General features: G+C 45.4%; 1 protein-coding gene across 2 annotated transcripts in view; it reads left to right on the top strand.

Moving 5' to 3' along the window:
- The window catches only part of ifih1 (interferon induced with helicase C domain 1), a 65,614-nt gene that overhangs the window by 23,304 nt on the left and 19,451 nt on the right, over positions 1-22,859 (top strand). Inside the window, exons 4-6 of one of the 2 annotated variants that reach the window (XM_033024159.1) lie at positions 3,489-3,590; positions 20,432-20,661; positions 22,192-22,402. In XM_033024159.1, the coding sequence (XP_032880050.1) occupies positions 3,489-3,590; positions 20,432-20,661; positions 22,192-22,402 (543 nt within the window). The remainder of the gene's footprint in view (positions 1-3,488; positions 3,591-20,431; positions 20,662-22,191; positions 22,403-22,859) is intronic. The other variant, XM_033024160.1, reaches the window with a different exon arrangement.

The raw sequence follows: 22,859 nt of genomic DNA, 5'->3' as shown, positions 1-22,859 counted from the left end.
TTGGTTTATTATTGTCACATGTACCAGTTGTTTGAATCCAATCATCCTTTGGAGTCCCTGTTATTCATTGTGAATCCTGTTTATTATGGATTATTCTGCACCTGTTGACTGTATTTTCAGTGTTTAAGGATATAAGTAAGTTTATAATAAGTTAAGGTTATACTTACATATGAGTAAGATTATAAACAATCTTAGGTTGTAATAAGTATGATTACAAACAAGTTGTTTTCACCGACTGATTTGTTCAATACCTAGTTTCCTAGTTAAATCCACAAATCAACTTGAACTGTCAAGGAATTATTTAAAGGTTACTTCCGCACTTTGTGTTCATGTTCTCCAGAGATGCTGCCTGACCTGCTGAGTTACTCCAACATGCTTGGTCCACCAATGCCTGCTAGATCTCTCAGTTGCCAACCATTTATCTCCCCTTCCCATTCCCTCACGGCCCTTTGTGTCCTGAGGCTCCTCCATTGCCAGAGGGACACCACACAGCAACTTATATTCGCTTGGGTAGCTTAGAACCGAATGGTCTGAACATTGAATCCCCCCCCCCCCCCCTCCCTCCCTTCCAGCTACATTCCTATCTCTAGCTTCACAATTTGTCTCTTTAATCTGGTGGTCTCACCTGTCTTTTCATCTCTGGCCTTTTTTCTGCAACCATTCTCACCTCTGTCAACCCATTACCTGCCAGGCATTTAGTTCTTGTTCTTGCGCTGTACTATTCTATGTTCTATATATTCTGCACTCTGGTAATTTTCTCTTTGTACTACCTGTTACACTTGTGTATGGTTTGGTTGTTCAAAGCATTGTCTTCACTTGCCGGATTCTGTTTGAGTTTTTCGATTGGAACAATTGTGCTGCAGTTACACTGTGCTGACAGGAGATGGCACTTGGTCTACCTGTTATAAATGTAATTACATTTATATTTCAGCAGATGGCAGTTACTGACTGCAAACACTTGCACACTGTGCGTTCTGTGTTATCAGACGTTAGAACGATACAGGCAGTCCCATTACATAAGAGTTCCACCCCTGAGAACTCTCCCCAAGCCTATATAAGTTCACAGTTTATGTTCGAGCAGCAGAATTAGGCCATTCGGCCTATCGTCTAATCCGTTGTTCAATCATGGCTGATCTATCTTTCCCTCTCAACCCCATTCTCCTGCCTTCTCCCCATAACCCCTGGAAATCATCTGTCAGGTTCCCTTCTCTATGCTAACTTATATCATATTGCCTTATGATAGCTTTAATTAGTTTAGTTTATTTCAGTGTACTGAGATACAGTGAAAAGCTTTTTGTTGCATGCTAACCAGTCAGCGGAGAGACTACACATAATTACCATCAAGCCATCCACAGTATACAGAATAAAGGGAATAATGTTTAGCGCAAGATAAAGTCCAGTGAAGTCATACAGTGTGGAAACAGGCCCTTCGGCCCAACTTGCCCAATTAAGTCCAACTAAAGATAGTCCGAGGTCTTCAATGATGTAAATAGTAGCTCAGGACCGTTCTCTAGCTGGTGATAGGATGGTTCAGTTGCCTGATAACAGCTGGGAAGAAACTGTCTCTGAATCTGGCGGTGTGCATTTTCATATTTCTGTACCTCTTGCCAGAGGGGTGAAGAGGGAGAGACCAGGGTGAGACTGGTCCTTGATTATGCTGGTGGCCTTGCCGAGGTAGCATGGTGTACATGGAGTCAATGGAAGGGAGGTTGATTTGTGTGATGGTCTGGAGTAACTCCACAACTCCCTTCAATTTCTTGCAGTTTTGGGATGGAGCTATTCCCAAACCATGCTGTGATGCATCCCGATAAAACGTTTTCTACGGCGCATCTATAAATGTTTAGTTTAGAGATACAGCGCCCTTCGGTTAAAAAGGCCTTTCGGCTCACCGAGTCCGCACTGCCCAGCGATCCCCACACATTAACACACTAGGGGCAATTTACATTTTAATACCAATCTATTTAACATACAAACCTCTACGTCTTTGGAGTGTGGGAGTAAATCAAAGATCTTGGCGAAAACCCACGCAGGTCACGGGGAGAACGTAAAACTCCGTGCAGTCAAGCACCCGAGATCAGGATCGAAACCTGGTCCCTGGCGCTGTAAGACAGCAACTCTACCACTGCGCCACTGTGCTGCCCTTGTTGGTGAGAGTTGTTGGGGACATGCTGAATTTCCTTCTAAGGAAGTAACTGCTTTTATTTGCGAGTGGCAAAGTTCAAAGAAGATGTGCAGGGGAAGTTTAGATTTATGTTTAGGTTTATTATTGTCATGTGTACCAAGGTTCAGTGAAAAGCTTTGTTTTGCATGCGATCCAAACAGATCAGGTATACCATATATACATGCAATTGGTTCATACTCAAGTTCAATAGGTAGAGCAAAGGGGAAAATACAGAGTGCGGAATATAGCTCTCAGCATTGTAGCACATCAGTTCCAGAGAGAAAGTCGTATGTATGCAATGGGTCGAGGTGAATGGAAGAGTAGGGGTACCTAGCTTTTTTACACAGAGAGTGGCGGGTGCCTGGAACATGCTGCAAGCGGTGGTGGTGCAGGCAGCTACGATAGTGGCATTTAAGAGGCTGTTAGATAGACACATGGATCTGGTGGGAATGGGGAGGATATGGATCACATGCAGGCAGAGGAGATTAGTTTAACCTGGCCTCGTGATTGGCACGGACATTCTGGGCCGAAGGGCCTGTTGCTGTGCTGTCTTGGTCTATGGAGTCATACAGCATGGAAACAGGCCCTTTGGCACAACTTGCCCACGCCGACCAACATTCCCCATTTACACTAGTCTCACCTGCCTGTGCTTGGCCTATCTTATCCTATCCATGTATGTCCAAATGTCTCTTGAACATTTTAGTTTTAGAGACACAAAGCGGAAACAGGCCCTTCGGCCCACTGAGTCCGCACCTACCCCCCATTCTTTAACACCACCATACACACACTAGGGACAATTGTTTTTACATTTACACCAAGCCAATTAACCTACAGTCTGTACGTCTTTGGAGTGTGGGTGGAAACGTATGATCTCAGAGAAAACCCACGCAGGCCACAAGGAGAATGTATAAACTCCATAAAGACATGCGCCCGGAGTCAGGATTGAACCCGGGTCTCAGCCGCTGGAAGGCAGTAGCTCTCCCGCAACATTTGTGCAAGAGCCTCTGTGTTTATGAATCTATTCCTTTCATTATTTTGTAGATTTTTTCTGAGGAGTGACCTTATTACCGGGTAGAGCTGCTGCCACACAATGCCAAAGACCCGGGTTCAATCCTGATCTCGAGTGTTGTCTGTGTGTGGAGTTTGCACTTTCTCCCTGTGTTCTCGTGGGTTACTTCTGGGTGCTCCAGTTTCCTCCCAGACCCCAAAGACATGCGGGTTTACAGAGATGCTGCCTGACCCGCCGAGTTAAACCAGCACCTTGTGTTTTACCTACAATACATAACAGGGGAAATTACTAACAATTGTGATTTCCTTTTGCAAACAGATTCGGTTGTGGATTCTTCAGAGGCAAGTATTTGCAGCATAAATAACAGTCAGTGGGAGAATAGAGGCTGTGGTGAGTCTGGAGAGGAAAATATCAGTTCAGGTAAGACATTGTCAGGTATCGATGATGATAAACACTTATTTATATAGAATCCAGAATTTGTACAATGGTTTTGATAGAAACATAAGATGATGACATCTTATTCATAATAATTTGATATAAATGGTATTATTATAAATTATGACAACTCTGGTCAATGAAATTGCAGTTTATGTTTTATTATATATATCTTGCATAATTGATTTTAATGTAATGGAATATTTCAGGCAATTGTTTTCAGAGGACCAGTCATACAGAGTGGAAAGCCCTTTGGCCCCACTTGTCCATGCTGACCAACATGCCCCATCTACATTTGTCCCACCTGCCTTTGTTTGGCCCATAACCCTTTAAACTATCCTATCCTATCAAATAAAAAGACATACCTTTAGAATGGAGATGAGGAGGAATTTCTTTAGCCAGAGGGTGGTGAATCTGTGGAATTCATTGCCACAGAAGGAAGTGGAGGACAAATCTTTAGTTGTAGTATTAGTTTCCGAGATACGGCATGGAGATGGACACTTCAGCCCACCGAGTGCCGACCTGCAATCACCCCGTCCGTATACTTGCTCAATCCTACACAGTGGGGACAATTTACAGAAGGCAATTAACATACAAACCTACAAGTCTTTGGGATGAGGGAAGAAACAAGAGCACACGGAGAAAACCCAGGCGGCCAGGTCACTGGCATTGTATGGCCCTCTGCATTGGGTATTTTTAAAGCGGAGATTGACAGGTTCTTGATTAGTAAGGGAGTCAAAGGTTACGGCAGGAGAATGTGGTTGAGAGGAAAAAATAGATCAGCCATGATCGAATGGTGAAACAGACTTGATGGGCTGAATGGCCTAATTCTGCTCTTATGATTGAGAATAAGGATTTTAAAAGTTGCAGCCTGGGAGGCTTGGTAGAAGTAACATGCATCTGGATTATCCTATCCAAATCTATTCATTTTGTTACTATTGTACTATTACACTTTTTTAATTTAGTTTAGTTTAGAGACACAGTGCGGAAACAGGCCCATCGGCCCACTGAGTCCACACCAACCAACGATTACCCCGTACTCTGGCACTATCCTACACACTAGGGGACAATTTACAATTTTTACCTACAAACCTGCATGCCTTTGGAGTGTGAGAGGAAACCGGGGCACCCGGAGAAAACCCAGGCAGTGAAAGAGAGAATGTGCAAACTGTGTACAGACAGCACCCGTAGTCAGGATCGAACCCGGGTCTCTGGTGCTGTAAGGCAGCAATTCTACCGTTGCACTAATATGCTGCCTGTCGTGTTAAATATTCCCTGACAAAAATGCAATAAGGCATCACAAATATTAAGTAATTGGAGCTATTTTACAAAGTGTACACTGTGCAGGGAACATTACTTGTTAGAAAATCATATCTAGAATATGAATGCAAGGTCCCAATGATTTGCTGAGAATTGAAATTAATTGGCAAAAAAACCATGGGGTTCAATAAGAAAGCAATTAGATCATGTAACGATGAGACTAATATGGACTTGGTTCAAGTGAAGTTTAGCAGCGGGACCCTTTCGTTTTGAATTACCTTTAAGGTTTGTCAATTTGCCAGGTTCTCACCTCTGGGCAATTTGATGCATTGAGGTGAGACAAGACTTCAGACTTTAAAGATACAGCGCGGAAGCAGGCATTTCGGCTGACCATTTCCGTGCCGACCAGCGATCACCCCATACATTAGCACTATCGGGGTTGAGCAACAAACAGCGGGGGAACTGGTGCATCGGCCACGGGCAGCGGCAGGCGAAGATGGCGGGCATTGATCCTGTTCTTAGCCGGACTAAAGTAAAGCCTGAGATCTACAAGTCTGTTGACGGTAAGGTTATTGTGGAGGATGAGCTACTTAACTTTCTTGCTGTAAAAATTAAGACATTAAACTAGGACAAGATCGTCCTTTTGGCTGTAAACACTTTTGATTCTGAGTGGATAGAGTCCTCGAAGAAAGTTTTGTTTGAATTCTGCCCCACTACACAGTGGAACGTTTCCCATAAAGGGGCACAGAAAGACATAAAGAGTTGCCTTAGAGTAATGAATGATTGTGGGGAGAATACTCCCAGATTTGTCTCTCATTACTTGGATTAACTGCCGCCGGTGACATTTATTAACATGGATGTCTCGAGCCTACGTGTGAGAATAGAGCAGCTATACGCTGAGGTCTGTTTTATGAAGCACGTCATGCAGCCTATTATTGGTACTGGAGCTGTGGGTAACATCAAAATGATCAAGACTAAGCTGGTGAGTGTTTTTGCATCCAAGTTTTCACCAGACCTAGACGTCAAAACTGTATCTGTATCTAAAAGAAAAACTTGGTCATGAGGTTACCTGTCAAAAGATTGACTGTACACAGTAGATAGTTCATTTAAAGTATCTGCAGAATGTAATGAGGTTGGTGCAATGTACAATCCGGAGCTCTGGACAGATCGGGCATTTGTCCGGCGCTATTACGAGCCGCGCAGGGTTGGAGTCATCAGATCAAGCACTGCGCCTGTTGCGGGGGGTATTAGTGTACCTCCTGGTGCTAGGGGCACTCACTAGTAGGGGGCGCTGTTCTGGCAGCAGCCATGTCAGCAGCGCGTTAGTTTTTTCAACTTTTTTAATTTTTTTAGTATGCTTTAAAGTATGTGTTTGATGTTCTCGGTGTGTTTTGTGTGGGGGGTGGTGTGGGGGGGTAAGGGGGAAACCGCTTCGGTCGCCTCCTCCATGGAGAGGCGACTTTTTCCAGGTCGCCTCCCCCGTGGCCTAACATCAAGGATCGGCGCGGCCTTTCCCGGAGACGCGCTCGGGGCTTCAGCGGCGGGCGCAGCGTGAACTCTCGGTGTGGAGCGGGTGAGCCCTCGCTGGAGGGGAGCGCTCCATTTTGCGAGCCCGCGGCAGCCAGTAGCCTGAAAGTCGCGGTCTGCAGAGCTCCAGCTGGTGCGGCGTCTACAGCCCGGGATCCCTCGTGGGGGACCTGGGGGGGGAAGAAGAAGCCATCACTGCCGGCCCGCGGCCAACTTCTACCGCGGGCCCGGGGTGGACTTAACATCACCCCTGGAGGGGAGCTTCGACCGCCGGCCCTGCAGTCTACGGTGCTTCTGGCTGCGGCGGGGCCTTTAAATCTCGACAGCCGGCCTGCGGCCTACACCAACTTAAAGCCGCGGTCTCCGGTGAGGAAGAGCCGATCCTGGACTGACTCTGGACTCTGGTCCTGTCCACGGGGGGGAAATGGAGGAGGACTGGCCAAATTTTGTGCCTTCCACCACAGTGTAGGTATGTTGCAAAGCCTACCTGAAGCGTCTTTGAAAATCTGCCGCTGCGGGTGTGCGCGATTTTGGCGCCGTTTAGAGGGGGCGGGTTTAAAACGCGATTTTCTCTAGGCTGTTCAAATCGAAGATGTTCAGCCTAGTTAATTATTAACGAAAAATCGCTGGAAGACCCCGTCGCAAAAGCTATTATTAGTTTTAAAGGCCTCGTATAATAGTTATAGTAGTTTAAAAATCAATCTCTAAACCCGCGACCGCCAGCAACCGCAGGGTCTCATAAAGCAGGCAACTGAAGGAAGGCTGTATATTTTTACATTAAAAAGGGCTTCTAAAGATCCCTTTATACAAAGTTTAATATTGCGAGTAGCTCATTTTGGGCCCACTATATCCCGCAGTATTTTTCTCGGCATTTGGGGCACAAATCTACCGCAATGTGAACGTTCTAAACCAGCGCGTTCCACAGGGACCCACTAGAAAGCTGATTTAAATGGGCATTTATTTACAGCAATTGAACACTAAATTCCTTCCATTTGGTCTATAAATTAATGTAAATGAGATTTAAAAATCATGTTTTATTGTGAATTATTTGTGAATATTATTTGGACATTTAGGCTATTTAAAAATGTTAATCATTTATTAAGAAATGGATAGATGTTTAGATCTAGTAATTGAAGTCTGAAATTAGCTACAATTAGGTAACTAACTAATTATATGCTTTAATTTCAGGTCATCCAAGTAAGATTATTTTATATTTGTTTCAGAATGCTTCAATCTATGATAACTGAAAATTTCATTCAGTTCTCTTAATTTTTAAGAAAGTTATGGGCTTTTGACTGTTCACGATCACAGCTTTTTTGTTATGTCCATAGAAAATCAATAGGGAACAAGATGCTCATTTCCGAGTATGAAAATGGCCATAACTTTTTAAATACTTGAGATATGAAAGTGAATTAGGTGTCAAATTAAACTTATTTTTATGCTTTATCTGATGGGATAAATTACAGACTTGATTTTTTAAATCTCAAAATTTTGTAACATTGCTACACAGTGATGAATGCTGTGGTGGATGTTTGTGTTACATTTTTATTGTGGTTGTGTGTTCTTTATTATTGCACTGCTGCTGACAACCCAAATTCCACCGACCCTGGTTGTGTGGCAAATAAATTCTATCTAAATTCTGTCTAGCCTCGCTAAATGACCATTCGGGTTCTATCGTACAACTGTCGTGGCCTGCGTTTGGGCCAGAGCGCAGGGGATAAAGCTCGCCGCACAGTTGTTGACAACCTTCTGGAGAATTGTGACATACTATGTATGTAAGAGACATTCTTGGACAAACTCAATTCTCTCAATTACAACTTTCATGGGACTGGGGCTTCTACAACTGACCTTGGCATGGGAATAATCAGAGGTAGGATACCAGGGGGTGTGGCTATTCTATGGAACAAGAAGCTTGACTCATCAATAAATGTGGTTCGGCTTGATGCTGACTGGTGCATTGCAATACACTTTGCTCACAACCACAAGGAATTTGTTATCCTGAATGTGTATACACCCTATGAATGCCATCAGAATGAGGATGAATATTTAAATAGGCTTGCTTTCATCCATTCCTTTATTCAAAAAAATGATCTTCGTCTATGGCGTGCACAGCCTAAAGTTGTAGGACAACTTGTTCTATGGCTCATGATAGATATGGCTCTAGATAGCCCATGGCTATCTAGACTACAATTCTTCCCACCCTTCCTCTGTCTACGCCGTATCTGCTCCCAGGATGAGGTGTTCCACACCAGGGCATCGGAAATGTCCTCATTCTTCAGGGAATGGGGTTTCCCCATCCCTACCATAGATGAGGGTCGCACCAGGATCTCTTCAATACCTCGCAACACTGCTCTCTCTCTCCCCATCCCCCCCACTCGGAACAAGGGCAGAGCCCCCCTAGTCCTCACCTTCCACCCCACTAGCCGTCACATACAACAAATAGTCCTCCGTCATTTTCGCCACCTCCAACGTGACCCCACCACTCGCCACATCTTCCCAACCATTCTCCTCCCCCACTCTCCCTCCCCAGGATCTCAAGGTTGCTGCTCCTCTCCCATCTTGCGTGCCCCAGCGGAGCATCAGCCGTCGGCGCCCTCAGAGCCAGGCCTCGGTTCGGCCCTGAAGCACCAGCAGCTAAGGCCGCGCCGGCGTGTGGGCGGGAGGGGGGGGGGAGAGCTCGGAGAAAAGATGGGGGAAGAGCAATGGTGAAGAGGGGGGTATCACGGGGGAGGGGGCAGGAGCCAGTGAGGGGGACTAGAGGGGAAAGGGGTGGAGCTGCGGGGCGTTGTGATGGCGTGTTTGGGACTCGCAGCGGGCGCTGAATTCTCTCCTCCGCCAGGGTCAGACTGTCCGCTTTCCGTTTGGCAATATTGCCGCGCTGCTGGGCTGCTGCTTGGGGCGGGGCTGCTTCGGGTCCCTCCAAAAGCCCGTTTGGAAATCTCCGCCGGCTTTCCTCAGCTCAAGTAAAGACGAGATGGTGCAGGAAGGGACGGACCATACCGGGGAGTGACAGGGGAAGAGACTAATCCGCGTGGCGCTGGAAGGCAGGAGACTAGATCGATCTGCGCATGCGCGTTTTTAAAGATTTTTAAACCTCGCTAACTTTGACGTCATTCAACCGATTGGAACGACTCGCAGCACTGGAGAACGGTGAGTGAACTGGCGAAAAATCGTAGCGCTATCGCGAACCGTTTTTGCGCAAATAGAATGACCGCCAAACTGGAAGATAACAAGATCAGAGTTTTAGTTATGTATAGATATTGTCATAAGTTCTAGAAAGAATTCTGCTGGATAGAGTAAATTAGTTTGTTAACTCCACAGTTAACCAGTTTGGTTTTAAAGTTAAACATGGCACTGACGTGCATATATGCCCTAAAGGAGATTGTAAACAAATATAGAGGCAAAAACTCTTCAATTCTTATCTGCTTTATTGATGCTTCCAAAGCCTTTGATCGTGTTAATCATAGAAAGCTGTTTGTTAAAATGAGTCAAAGAGGGGTGCCGAAATACATTGTGAGAATTCTGATTTACTGGTCTGCCCACCAGACTGTGCAACTAAAATGGGGCCATAGGGTCTCAGCCCCATTTGGGGTTAGCAATGGTGTTAGACAAGGGGGAATGGTGTCCTTAGTCCTTTTTAATCTTTATATTGATGATCTGTCCCAAGCAATTGAAAGCCTGTAATACCGGGTGCATGATTGGTAATATTTTAGTGAACCATATTATGTATGCAGATGATCTTGTCATCTAGTGCTGGTCTCCAGCAGTTCCTTACTATATGTTCTGTGTATGGTGTGGAACATGATCGGTGGGGGCGCTGCGAGACGGCTGCCCTGCCAGCAGCATGTTCATTATTTCGACTTTTTGGGGGGGTTTTAGTGTGTCCAAATGTTTGTTTTAGTGTCTCTTGGTATGTTTTATGTGGGGGGTGGTGGGGAGGGGAAAGGGGCGAACCGCTTTCGGTCGCCTCCTTGACGGAGAGGCAACTTTTTCCATGTCGCCTTCCTGAAACATGCCTTCAGCACTGCAACAGAGGGGATCTACCTGCGTACTAGATCAGATGGCAGGCTCTTCAACCTCACCCGGCTCAGAGCAAAGACAAAAGTACGTGAAGCTCTCATCAGAGTCATGTTGTTTGCCGATGACGCAGCAGTTGTGTCCCACACCCAGCAGGAACTACAGTCACTGAGGGACCGCTTCTATCGGGCTTGCAATTACTTTGTGCTGACCATCAGCCTGAAGAAGACGAACGTCTTGGGGCAGGATACAGAGGCACAGCCTGCCATCACCATCGACAACTACGAACTTGATGCCGTCCATCAGTTCACGTACCTCGGCTCCACCATCACCGACAACCTCTCCTTGGACACAGAGATTGACAAGGGGATCGGGAAGGAAGTTTCAACTCTCGCTCGCCTCACAACTCGAGTGTGGACCAACTCAAAGCTGACAGTGAAGACAAAGATAGCAGTCTACAACGCCTGTGTCAACAGCACGCTGCTGTACGGCAGTGAGACATGGACTACAGGTGCCAGGCAGGAGAGAAGACTCAACACCTTCCACCTGAGAAGCATCCGCCGTATCCAGGGCATATCCTGGCAAGACAGAGTGTCCAACGCTGTGATCCTGTCTCACGCTGGCCTTCCCAGTATGTACACTCTACTCAGGCAGCGCAGACTGCAGTAGCTGGGCCATGTCCACCGCCTGGTGGATGGCCGTATTCCAAAAGACATCCTCTATGGAGAGCTGACATCTGGGAGGAGAACCATCGGCCGCCCCCAGCTACGTTACAAGGATGTCTGCAAGAGAGATATGAAGGCGCTCGACATCGATGTGGAGTCCTGGGAGAGCCTTGCAGCTGACCGCACGAGGTGGAGAGGTACCCTGAACCAACATCTCAAAACGGGGGAAGAGAAACAGTTGAACGCAGCGGCAGACAAGCGGGAACGCAGAACGGAGCGCAGCAACTTCAACAAACCCGAGACCACACACACATGTGACCTTTGCCACAGAGACTGTCACTCCCGCATTGGTCTCTTCAGCCACAAGCGACGCTGCTCTAGCTGAGGTTTGGAGCAAGCAGCCAACAACTAGGATGCATCACCCATGGTCAGTCATGACTGAGGGGGGCCTACTACACACAAGGGACAATTTACAATTTTACCAACCTATCAACCTGTAAGTCTTTGCGATGTGGAAGGAAACCAAAGTACCCAGAGAAAACCCACAAGGTCATAAGGAGAATGTACAAACTCCGTACAGACAACACCCGTAGTCAGGATCGAAGCTGGGTCTTTGGCTCTGTAAGGCAGCAACTCTACCGCTGCACCACTGTGCCACCCTGGGATTGTATTGAGGGAATAACATCCAAAAGTCCGGAAAAACTGCCAGTCTAGCATCGAAGAAGTCCCGTGCTTGCTATATTAACAGAGTTTAACTGTAATTACAGCTTTATAAATGCTTTTTGCTTACTTTTATTGCATTGTTCACGACAATCTGATACTAACATAAAGATCAAAGTCGACTAACCTTGGGGGTGGCACGGTCTTACCTTTGTAACACTATGTAACGCAGGTGGTGGCACAGTCTGATCTTTAACCGTGAACGTATTACATACCCATCAGAAAACCCGTCTATTTTGACACATGTGCAAGACAGATAATATTTTTTAATGGCATCGCCTCTTTTGTTTAAGAAAGAGCTGTAAGAATAGACATCTAGCCTTTAGATTTCATGCTCCATCGAGGCTGTCAGATAATATTCCTGGTGCTCGCACTGTGTTGACATAAGAGTCAGCTCCTTTGACTTCAGGGCGTTGTAACATCATTATTTAAATGATAAACTTTGACAAGTGCAATCGGCAAGATACAATAAGGCTTAACTTTCCAGTTTAACTTTCATAACTATGGTTCGGATGACGAGCTTTGAACATTGACTTGATAAAATCTGTCTGACAATTGAGCTCGACAGCTCTGACCAATGTAGCATAGCGACTGTCTGCTTTCTCCTGCTGCCTCCGTCGGCTTTAGCTTGGACTAATTTGTCAAGGTTGTTTGGGATTTATATTTTGGCAAAATTGTGGCCGCAGTATTCATTGGTTACTTCAGAATACCGTGCAATAAGGCGCCATTAAGTTGGAAAAGAGTGCAGAGAAGATTTATGAGGAGGCTGCCAGGACTCGGGTGTTGCTGCTGGTAGAACCGTTGTCTCACAGCGCCAGAGACCCGAGTTCGATCCTGACCTCTGGTGCTGTCTGTGTTTGTTGAGTTTGCACGTTCTCCCTGTGTTCTTGTGGGTTACCTCTGGGTGCTCCAGCTTTCACCCACATCCCAAAGACGTGCGGGTCTGTAGGCTAATTTTTGTAAATGGCCTTAGTGTGTAGTGAGCGTATGACAAAGAGGAATAACATAGAATTGATGGCCTGACATCTAGGGAAAGGTTTGGCAGGCTAGGACTTTATTCCTGAGAGAGCAGAAGGAAGAGGGGTGATCTGATAGAGGTGTATACAATTGATGGAATAGATATGGTAGATGCACAGTCTTTTTCGGAGGGTAGGTAAATCAAGAAGAGTGTACATAGGTTTAAGGTGAGAGGGGAAAGATTTGATAGTAACTTGAAGGGCAACTTTTTCACACTGATAAGTATATGGAAGTAGTTGAGGAAGGTATTATAACAATGTTTAAAAAAAATACGGCAGATACATGGAAAGGAAAGATTTAGAGAGATATGGGCCAAATGTGGGCAGGTGGGACTAACGTAGATGGGGCATCTTGGTCGGCATGGACAAGGTGGGCCGAAGGGCCTGTTTCCTTGCTGTACACCTCTATGACTCATCCAGAAAATCATAGGATTCATTACAGCAAATAATCCTTTCCAGGCAACATATGTTGAGAGCAACTTCCCAAGTCAACGTGTTAATTGTCACTAATAAAGTAAGTTTGCCACAAATCTACATGGTAAAATTAAGCTCACATTATCCAAAGTGTGTTTGATGAAGTTTGATTGATCAAACTACAACCAGTTTTAAACCTGCATGGAAACAATCAAAGGTAGACAAAGGGACCTGCTATACCTCTCATTTCCAGCTTTCTGCCCCTTATAGAATCAGTCTGAAGAAGGGTCCTGACCAGAAATGTTATCTGTCCATTTCCTCCATAGATGAGACCTGACCCATTGAGTTCCTCCAGCATTTTGTCTTATTGAGTCATGGAGTCATAGAGCGTGCAAACAGGCCCTTCGGCCCAACTTGCCCACACCAACCAAGTCGTCTACCTACACTAGTCCCAGCTGCCTGTGTTTGACCCATATGCCTCTAAACCTATCCTGTCAATGTACCTGTCTAAATGTTTGTTAAACGTTGCAATTATACCTGCCTCAACTACCTCCTCTGGCAGCTTGTTCCATACACCCACTGCCCTTTGTGTAAAAAAGTTAGCCCTCAGGTTCCTATTAAATCTTTCCCCCCTCACATTGAACCTACGTCATCTGATTCTCGATTCCCTTACTCTGGGAATAGGGGAATAATGCAATTACCCGAACCATTCCTCCCATGATCTTATACACTTCTATAAGGTTACCAATACACCTCCCATTGAACCTGCGTCGTCTGGTTCTCGATTCCCTAACTCTGGGCAAGAGACTGCGTGTTTACTCGATCTATTCCTCTCATTATTTTGAACACTTCTGTAAGTTCCTTGTGTCTCTATCAGGTTTTCTTATCAAATTTTACTGCACTCTCAATATATGAATTGTAAGCAGTTAAAATAGTCAAGGGTTAATGATAAAACCAAACAACAGGTATAATCTAGTGAGGAATTCTGTTACACAAAGTAATAAAGATAACATAAGAACTTGATGGCATCAGCACATGTGAAAGAGTCACCACCCGTCCCTAATACTCTTTATTCTATTTTCTGGCCCGAACTTCAAGTGCAGAATTCACGCACCAATGCAAATAAGCGCGTGGTGTTTCGTTCAGGGAAGGCAAACCAACTACCTCCTGATATTCCCTCTAAGGTTTATATTAAGCAAATATTTGTTGAGTACGTGGATAACATAGTCAAATCTACACTAGTAAGTTGCATGTGGCACAATGCTGACACTAACTGATTCCTGCTCTCAAGTCTAATATGCAATGACAAGGGCAGGTGCAGCGGTAGAGTTGCTGCCTTACAGCGCCAGAGACCCGGGTTTGATCCTGACTACAGTGCCTCTGTGTACGGGGGATTGCTGGTTAGTGCAGACTCAGTGTATCCGTGCTGTATCTCTAAACTAAACTAAAATGAACTAAACTAACGCGAGTGAATTCACTTGTCCACTAGTTCATTCTGGCTGTTGTCTCCTGTCCATCACTAACTAGGTGGGTAAATCACATTTTATAATGAGATTTTGGGTCGACACCCTTCTCTAGACTGAGACTAGAGATATGTGGAAGGGTAAGGTGTGATGCTGCCTGACCCGCTGAGTTACTCCAGGATTTTGTATCTATCTTCGATGTAAACCAGCACCTGCTGTTCCTTCCTTCACATTATTAATGTTCTGTTTATCGCTGTGCCTTCCATTTCCGCACAGCGCCCATTATCAGTCTTAGTTCTGTTTACCAATGAAATCTGTCATAACGGAAGACTTATCAGAAGATTGAAGAGGAAGGTTGCAAAGATGAGTCAATCGTTCCCTTATGTCACACCGTAACATTCTGGCACCAGGGCCTTGGAACTTTTTTCCGTCTGGGAATACAAGGGGACATGTGCAGGCACTAGTGATAGAGTTGCTGCCTCACAGCGTCAGACACCCGGGTTCCATCCTGATGGGAAAAAGGAAACAAAATGGGATGACAGTGTGAAAATAAAACAAAATGTTTGCATATATTTAAGATCAGGGATTATTAAGGAGCCTCGGCGGGTCAGGCCGCATCACTGGAGGACGTGGATAGGTGACGTTTTGGTCAGGACTCTCCTTCAGACTGATTATAGAGGGGAGGGGGAAGAAATCTGGCTGAAAGGAGGGGCAGGACAAAGCCTGGTTAGTGATAACTAGATACAGGTGAGAAATAGGTGGGGTACAGGGGAGGGAGGGGAGAAATTTGGGGGGAGTTGGGGGGGGAGGGGAGCGGTAGAGTTGCTGCCATACAGCGCCAGAGACCCAGGTTCAATCTGGACTACGGGTGCTGTCTATCCAGAGTTTTACATTCTCCCCTGTGACTACATGGGTTTTCTCTAGGTGCTCCTGTTGCCTCCTGCAGTCCAAAGGCATGCGGCTTTGTGGGTTAATTGGCTTCTGTAAATTGTCGCTAGTATTTAGGATAATGTTAGTGTATCGGGATAATGTTAGTGTAACGGTCGGCGTGGACTCGGTGGGCGAAGGGTCTGTTTCTGCACTCTAATGTCTTCTTCTTGAGTATGGCGTGCACAGTCTAAAGTTATAGGACAACTTGTTCTATTTGATCTTATTTGATTGTGCATGCCAGGTTGATAGCATTCGTCGAAACAGGTTGCATGAAGGTTGCAATCTTCCACCCCAATCTAATGTCTAAAGACTCAGAAACGACAAATTAAACATAAATTACAAGTAAAATTGGAAAAGACTGCAAATAAATTAGACGTTAGTCCAAAATTGTAAATATAAAAGAACAAAAAAGTCCATACCAGTGGTAGAGGTGGGCGTAGTTTCGTTTTAGCTTTAAGTTTTAATAAGAATCTGAGATTGCAAGAGAGACAGGCGGCAAAGGGAAAAAGTGAAGTTAAATTGAGAAAATATATTTAAGATCAGGGAATATTAAAGAACCTAAAGTGCTGGAGTAACTCAGCAGGTCAGGCAGCATCTCTGGAGAGCGTGGATAGGTGACGTTTCAGGTCGGACCCTTCTTCAGACTCCAACACTTTATATAGAAACAAGGAACTACAGATACTCGTTTACACAAAAGGATCCCAACCCGAAACGTAGCCTATCCATGTTCCCCTTGAGAAGCTACATGAGCTGCTGAGTTACTCCAGCACTTTTTGTCCTTTTGTGCATTAACCAGCATCTGCAGTTCCTTGTTTCTAAATATTAAAGAACCTGGTAATTTATAGAAACAATCATCCTTTGAGACTCCACACTCAATCCATTATCCTCCAGTATTTAAAGTATTTCTAGTCTAATGCCCTAATAAACATCTTTTTTGTATTCCAATAACATGTGCGAGGTCTGAAGAAGGGTCTCAACCCAAAACATCACCCATTCCTTCACTCCAGAGATGCTTCCTGTCCAGCTGAGTTACACCAGCATTTTGTGACGATCTTCAATGTATACTAGGCACTTTAGTGTGTCAATCCACGACAGGCTTAACACACTAAATGGTAGAGCTCTGGAGAGGATGATTTGTTAAACAAATCTTGCTTCATAAAGTTAGGTTTGTTTAAGTTTATTGTCACTGTGCCACCCCTTTTTACAATATCTCAAAGTATTCCTGTTGTTATTTATGGGCCATCACCAATATTGTCTGTCATTCTCTTGCTCGGGGTGGTACGGTGGAGCAGAGGTAGAGTTGCTGCTTTACAGCGCCAGAGATCCAGGTTCCATCTTGACTACGGGTGTTGTCTGTACGGCGTTGTACGTTCTCCCTGTGACCTCTTGGGTTTTCTCTCGGTGCATCAGTTTCCTCCCACATTCTAAAAACTTGCAGGGTTATAGGTTAATTGGTTTCGGTAAAATTGTAAATTGTCCCTACTGTGCCTGGTAAGTGATAGGTGGATCGCTGGTCAGCGCAGACCCAGTGGGCCAAAGGGCCAGTTCTCATGCTGTATATCTATACTAAACTAAACTAAACTAAACTATCCTGCACCTCCCTCTCTTTCCTTGCATCATAACCTTACATTTCTGTTTAACTTTTCCCTGTTCTGATAAAGGATTATTTGTCCTGAATCTCTAGACGTGTCTTACTCCACAGTCGTTGCCTGACCTGTATTAACAATTTCCATTTTATTCTTTATGGAAAATGAAAGGCCTCGAGTGGGCAGGGAAAGGATGTTTCTGTTTGTCGCTGGCCTTCCATAGCAGGAAGTGGGAGAGTCTGGGACCAGAGGTCACAGCCTCAGAGTAAAAGAACCGACCTTCAAAATGGAGATGAGGAGAAATTTCTTGAGTCAGAGGGTGGTGAATCGGTGGAATTCAATGCCACAGATGGCTGTGAGGCCAAGTCATTGGGTATTTTTAAAGCGGTGATTTATGGGTTCTTAATTAGGAAGAGTGTTGAAGGTTACGGGGAGAAGGCAGGAGAATTGGGTTGACAGGGAAAGATGGGTCAGGCATGATTGAATGGTGGAGCAGACTTGATGGGCTGAATGGCCTAATTCTGCTCCTATGTCTTATGGTCTGTTGATAACCCCATTCTGATATAAGCCGCTTCCTCCCCAGACTACCTAGGTCTCTCTGACACTCAGGGAGAAGTCTCCATTATTGCAATTGTAATAACAACCATTTGTTAAATAGCAACATACCCCTGCAGTTTGAAAAGTGGTGGTTATGTTATGACCATGTTCCTATCACAGCTGGCACTAAGCCTGCATGTATAAATATCAGCATGACTTAGTACAAGTGTAATATTCATTTCCCAAACTTACTGGCAGTATTGGTTCTTAAGTCACATTGGCTGAGGGGAATGTAGAAAGAGACAAAAGAAAGGGTCAGTGTTGACAAATATTTTCATTCTTTTAGAGGCACAAGGAATTATAAAATGCCATAATCGCAAACACCCCTGAAACGCATTGCCAGGGGATGGTGGTGGAGGCTGATATGATGGTGGTGTTTGAGGGATTTGGATAGGCACATGGGTATGCAGAGAATGGAGGGGTATGAGTTCAATTTGGCTTCATGTTCAGCACGAACCCTGAGGGTCGTAGGGCCCGTTCCTGTGCTGTACTCTTCTACGTTTTATCATCACTCCCTCCATCAAGGATGGTGACTTTGCACCATTTACCAATTGGGTAACAGCAGCTCCCCAGGACTTTCTTCAATGGAAGCTCCCGACCAGCCATTTCTATCACTAGAATAACAGGTGCAGTGAGCACATCAAGTCGGAGAGTGATACAGAGTAGAAACAGCCCAACTTGCCCACGCTGACCAACATGCCCCATCTACACTCGTCCCACCTGCCCGCGTTTGGCCCATATCCCTCTAAACCTATTCTATCCATGTATCTGTCTAAATGTTTCTTAAACATAATAGTACCTGCCTTGACTACCTCCTCCAACAGCTGGTTCCATACACCCACCATCCTTTGTGTGAAAAAGTTACCCCTCGGGTTCCTATTAAATCTTTCTCCCTTCATCTTAGACCTATGTCCTTTAGATCTCGATTCCCCTATTCTGGGCAAAAGCCTGAGCATGTATCTGATCTATTCCTCTCAGATTTTGTACACCTCTATAAGATCACTCCTCATCCTCCTGCGCTCCAAGGAATAAACTTCTGGCCTGCTCAACCTATCTCTATAGTTAAGGCCCTTGACTCCTGGCAACATCCTTATAAATCTCTGCACCCTTTCCAGCTTTTCAACATGTTCCCTTTAACAGGACGACCTAAGCTGATCATCCTACTCTGAATGTGGCCCCGCCAACGAATTACATATGTGTAACATGACCTCCCAACTGCTACATTCACCATCTCAAAAACAATTAGGAAATAACTATAAATGCTACCCTTGTTAGCTTTTATGTTTTATGAATGACCAAAAAGTGACTCAGCATTACAAAGCCCGCTGCAATTGGGATGGGTTTGTTATTACATATTTTTCACGTCTCTGGAGAAACAAGAAGCTGGAATCTTGAGCAAAACACAAAATGCTGGCAGAATTCAGTGTAAAATACATAGTTTGCCAGATGCGGGGGTTTGAGGCATGCGAGGATTGGAGAAGACATGAGAGAAATATATAAAATTTAGAGAAGCATAGACAGGGCAGACAGTCAGAACCTTGTTCCCAGATTGGAAATGTCCAACACTGGAGGGCATAGCTTTAAGTTAGAGGGGGAAAGTCTAATGGAGACGTGCGGGGCAAGTTGTTTTTTTTTTTTTTTTACACAGTGGTAGGTGCCTGGAACACGTTGTCATGGGTGGTGGTGGAGGCAGATTGTGCCATTTAAGAGACTTGGATAGGTACATGGATATGAAGGGATATGAATCATGTACAGGCAGATGAGATCAGTCAAACATTGTGGACTGAATGGTCTATTCCTGTGCTGTACCATTCCAGGTTCTATTTAAAAGACACTTGGACAAGTACATGAAGAGGAAAGGTTTAGTTGTGGATCAGTTGTAAGCAAATGGGTCGAGCTTAGATTGGGCATCTTGGTCGGCATGGACGAGTTGGGCTGAAAGGCCTGTTTCCGTATTGTATGATTCTATTACTCAGCGGGTCAGGCAGCATCTGTGGAGGGAATCCGTCTGCAGAAGGGTCCAGACCTGAAACATCCCTTATCCATTTCCTAAACCGATGCCGCCTGACCCGCTGAGTTCCTCAAGCACTTTGTGTTTTAATCAGTTCTATGTCGGTCAATTTGTTTTTACTTTAGTGATCCCCGTACACTTAACACTATCCTGTGGCGGTCCCTGGGGGGTAGGCCATCCCTTGGATCATCCCCCTCGCCGATTGAGGGACAGGGGCGTTGGTCTGCCACGGGGTTTCCTGACGACTCCCTAGGGGTAGAGATAAGGGTGTCGTGGTGTGTGTACTCGGACTGCTGGAATTAAAAAGCTTCTTTTGAATCCGCCTGGTGTCCGGTCTTTTCCTAACCTTGACCAGGCCACTACAATCCTGCAGTCTAGGGACAATTTACAATTTTTACCAAAGCTAATTAACCTACAAACCTGTGTGTGTTTGGAGTGTGGGAGGAAACCGGAGCACCCAGAGAAAACCCACGCACTCACAGGGAGAACGTACAGACTTCACCCCTAGTCAGGATCAAACCCGGGGCTCTGGCACTGTAAGGCAGCAACTCTACTGCTGCACCATTGCACCACCCCTACTCCTTATTCATTATCTTCAAATTCTATGCCTTGTTTTCTAGATCTGGATGAGGAGGACGGAGAGAGCGGCCGCCGTTCTCCGATCCCCGAGCTCCAACTCCGAGACTACCAGCAGGAAGTGGCAGCTCCGGCCTTGGAAGGCAGAAACATTATCATTTGCCTTCCCACGGGAAGCGGGAAGACCAGGGTGGCTGTCTACATTACCAGACACCATCTAGACAAACTGAAGATGCAGGGGAAGACAGGGAAGGTTATTGTGCTCGTTAACAAGGTAATTAATTGTGCCTCTTGCTGGAAACTTTCATACAATGCAGGAACGATATAACACTAATGACATTAGGATAAATGGTAGATAGATAGTATCGTTGACAGGGAAGATGGTTATCTTGAGATCTTGATCAGTTGGACAAGTGGGTCGAGGAATAGTTTAGTTTAGTTTGGAGATGCAGCATGGAATCAGGCCCTTCACCCCACCAAGTCCACGCCAACCGTCACACTTGCTCTTTGTGATGCCACCCTCTCATCCATCCCCTACATACTAGAGGCAATTTTACAGAACACATTAAACCTACAAAGCCATACGCGTGGAACTGGGCAGCACGGTGGCGCAGCGGTAGAATTGCAGGCTTACAGCGCCAGAGACCCAGGTTTGATCCTGACTACGGGCGCTGTCTGTACGGAGTTTGTACGTTTTCCCAGTGCTCCTGTTTCCTTGCACATTCCAATGACGTACTGGTTCATAGGTTAATTGGCTTCGGTAAAATTGTCCCTAGTGTGTAGGATAGTGCGAGTGTACAGGGTGATCACTGGTCAGTGCAGCCTCGGTGGGTCAAAGGGCCTGTTTCTATGCTGTATCTCCAAAGTTTAAACTCCACACAGACAGCACCTGAGGTCAGGATTGAGGCAGCTGTTCTCTCAGCTGCACCACTGTGCCACTAAAGGAGCTTAATTTAGATAAGTGTGAGGGAAGTCAAACCAGGGCTGGACCTTCACAATAAACGGTGGGGCCCTCGGAAGCGTAGAGCAGAGGAGTCTAGGAGTTCAACTACATAGAAGCCTGATAACAAGGTGGAAGAAGCTTTTCCTAAGTCTGGAGGTGCTTGCTTTCAAGTTTCTGTATCTTCTGCCGGATGGGAGCAAGGGAAGAAGGAAAGACCAGGGTGGGATAAGTCTTTGATTATGTTGGCTGCTGTACCGAGGAAGTGTAAGGTGTAAATGGAATATGTGGTGGGAATCAGATTCATCATCAAAATAACAAATTTGTTTTTAATATTAAATGTAGGTTCCGGTTTATTATTGTCACGTGTACAGTAGAAAGCTTTGTTCTGTGTGCTATCCATTCACTTTCTGTCAACATGTATATCCATTCACCCTTAACGTTGCCTCAGCAAGGCCACCAGCATAATCAAGGGCCAGTCTCACCCCGGTCACTCCCTCTTCTCCCCTCTCCCATCAGGCAGGAGGTACAGAAACGTGAAAACACACACCTCCAGATTCAGGGACAGTTTCTTTCCAGCTGTTATCAGGCAACTGAACCATCCTATCGCCAACTCGAGAGCGGTCCTGACCTCCCATCTACCTCATTGGAGACCCTCGAATTATCTTTAATCGGACTTTACTGGACTTTATCTTGCATTAAACGTTATTCCCTTTACCATGTATCTGTACACTGTGGACTGCTTGATTGTAATCATGTGTAGTCTTTCCACTGGCCAGATAGCACACAACAAAAGCTTTTCACTGTACCTCGGTACACGTGATAATAAACTAAACTAAACTCTTGCACTAACGTGTATTCTAGGTGCCGCTCGTTGATCAGCATTTCCGTAAGGAGTTTAACCCCTTCCTGAAGGACAAGTACAGCGTGAGCAAGATAAGTGGTGACACCCAGCTGAAGATCTCCTTCCCCCAGGTGGTGCGTGAGTACGACATTATCATCTGTACCGCTCAGATCCTGGAGAACCAGCTGGTGGAAGCCACAGATGGGGAAGCAAATGACCTAAAAATATCAGGTAGACTTTACCTTCGTAGCCACGAGGAAATGTAAATGTTGGAAATCCAACGCTGGGGTAACTCAGCGGGTCGGGCAACGTCTCTGGAGAACATGGATAGCCGCCGTTTTGGGTTGGGACCTTTCTTCAGACATTGAAGAAGTTTCAGGTCAGGACCCTTCTTCCTCTCAAGATTTTATACACCCCTATGAGATTGCCCCACAGCCTCGTGCATGCCAGACTCAGACTCTGAAGTAGGGTCCCAGCCTGAAACGTCACCTATCCATGTTCTCCAGAGATGTTGCCTGAACTGCTGAGATACTCATGTACTGTGTGTTCTACTCACACCTCTGCCTTTATTATGCGTTTTTAATGTGCTATTTATTGAAACTATAGCCATAGATCTTTGTGTAATATTGATTGATTGATTGATTGAAAGACACAGCATGGAAACGTTTATTGTCACGTGTACCGAGGT

The sequence above is a fragment of the Amblyraja radiata genome, chromosome 7, assembly GCF_010909765.2.
Source record: "Amblyraja radiata isolate CabotCenter1 chromosome 7, sAmbRad1.1.pri, whole genome shotgun sequence".
Classification (NCBI taxonomy): Eukaryota; Metazoa; Chordata; class Chondrichthyes; order Rajiformes; family Rajidae; genus Amblyraja; species Amblyraja radiata.
Note: the sequence above shows the minus strand (reverse complement) of the source record. Positions and strands in the feature narration are given on the sequence as shown.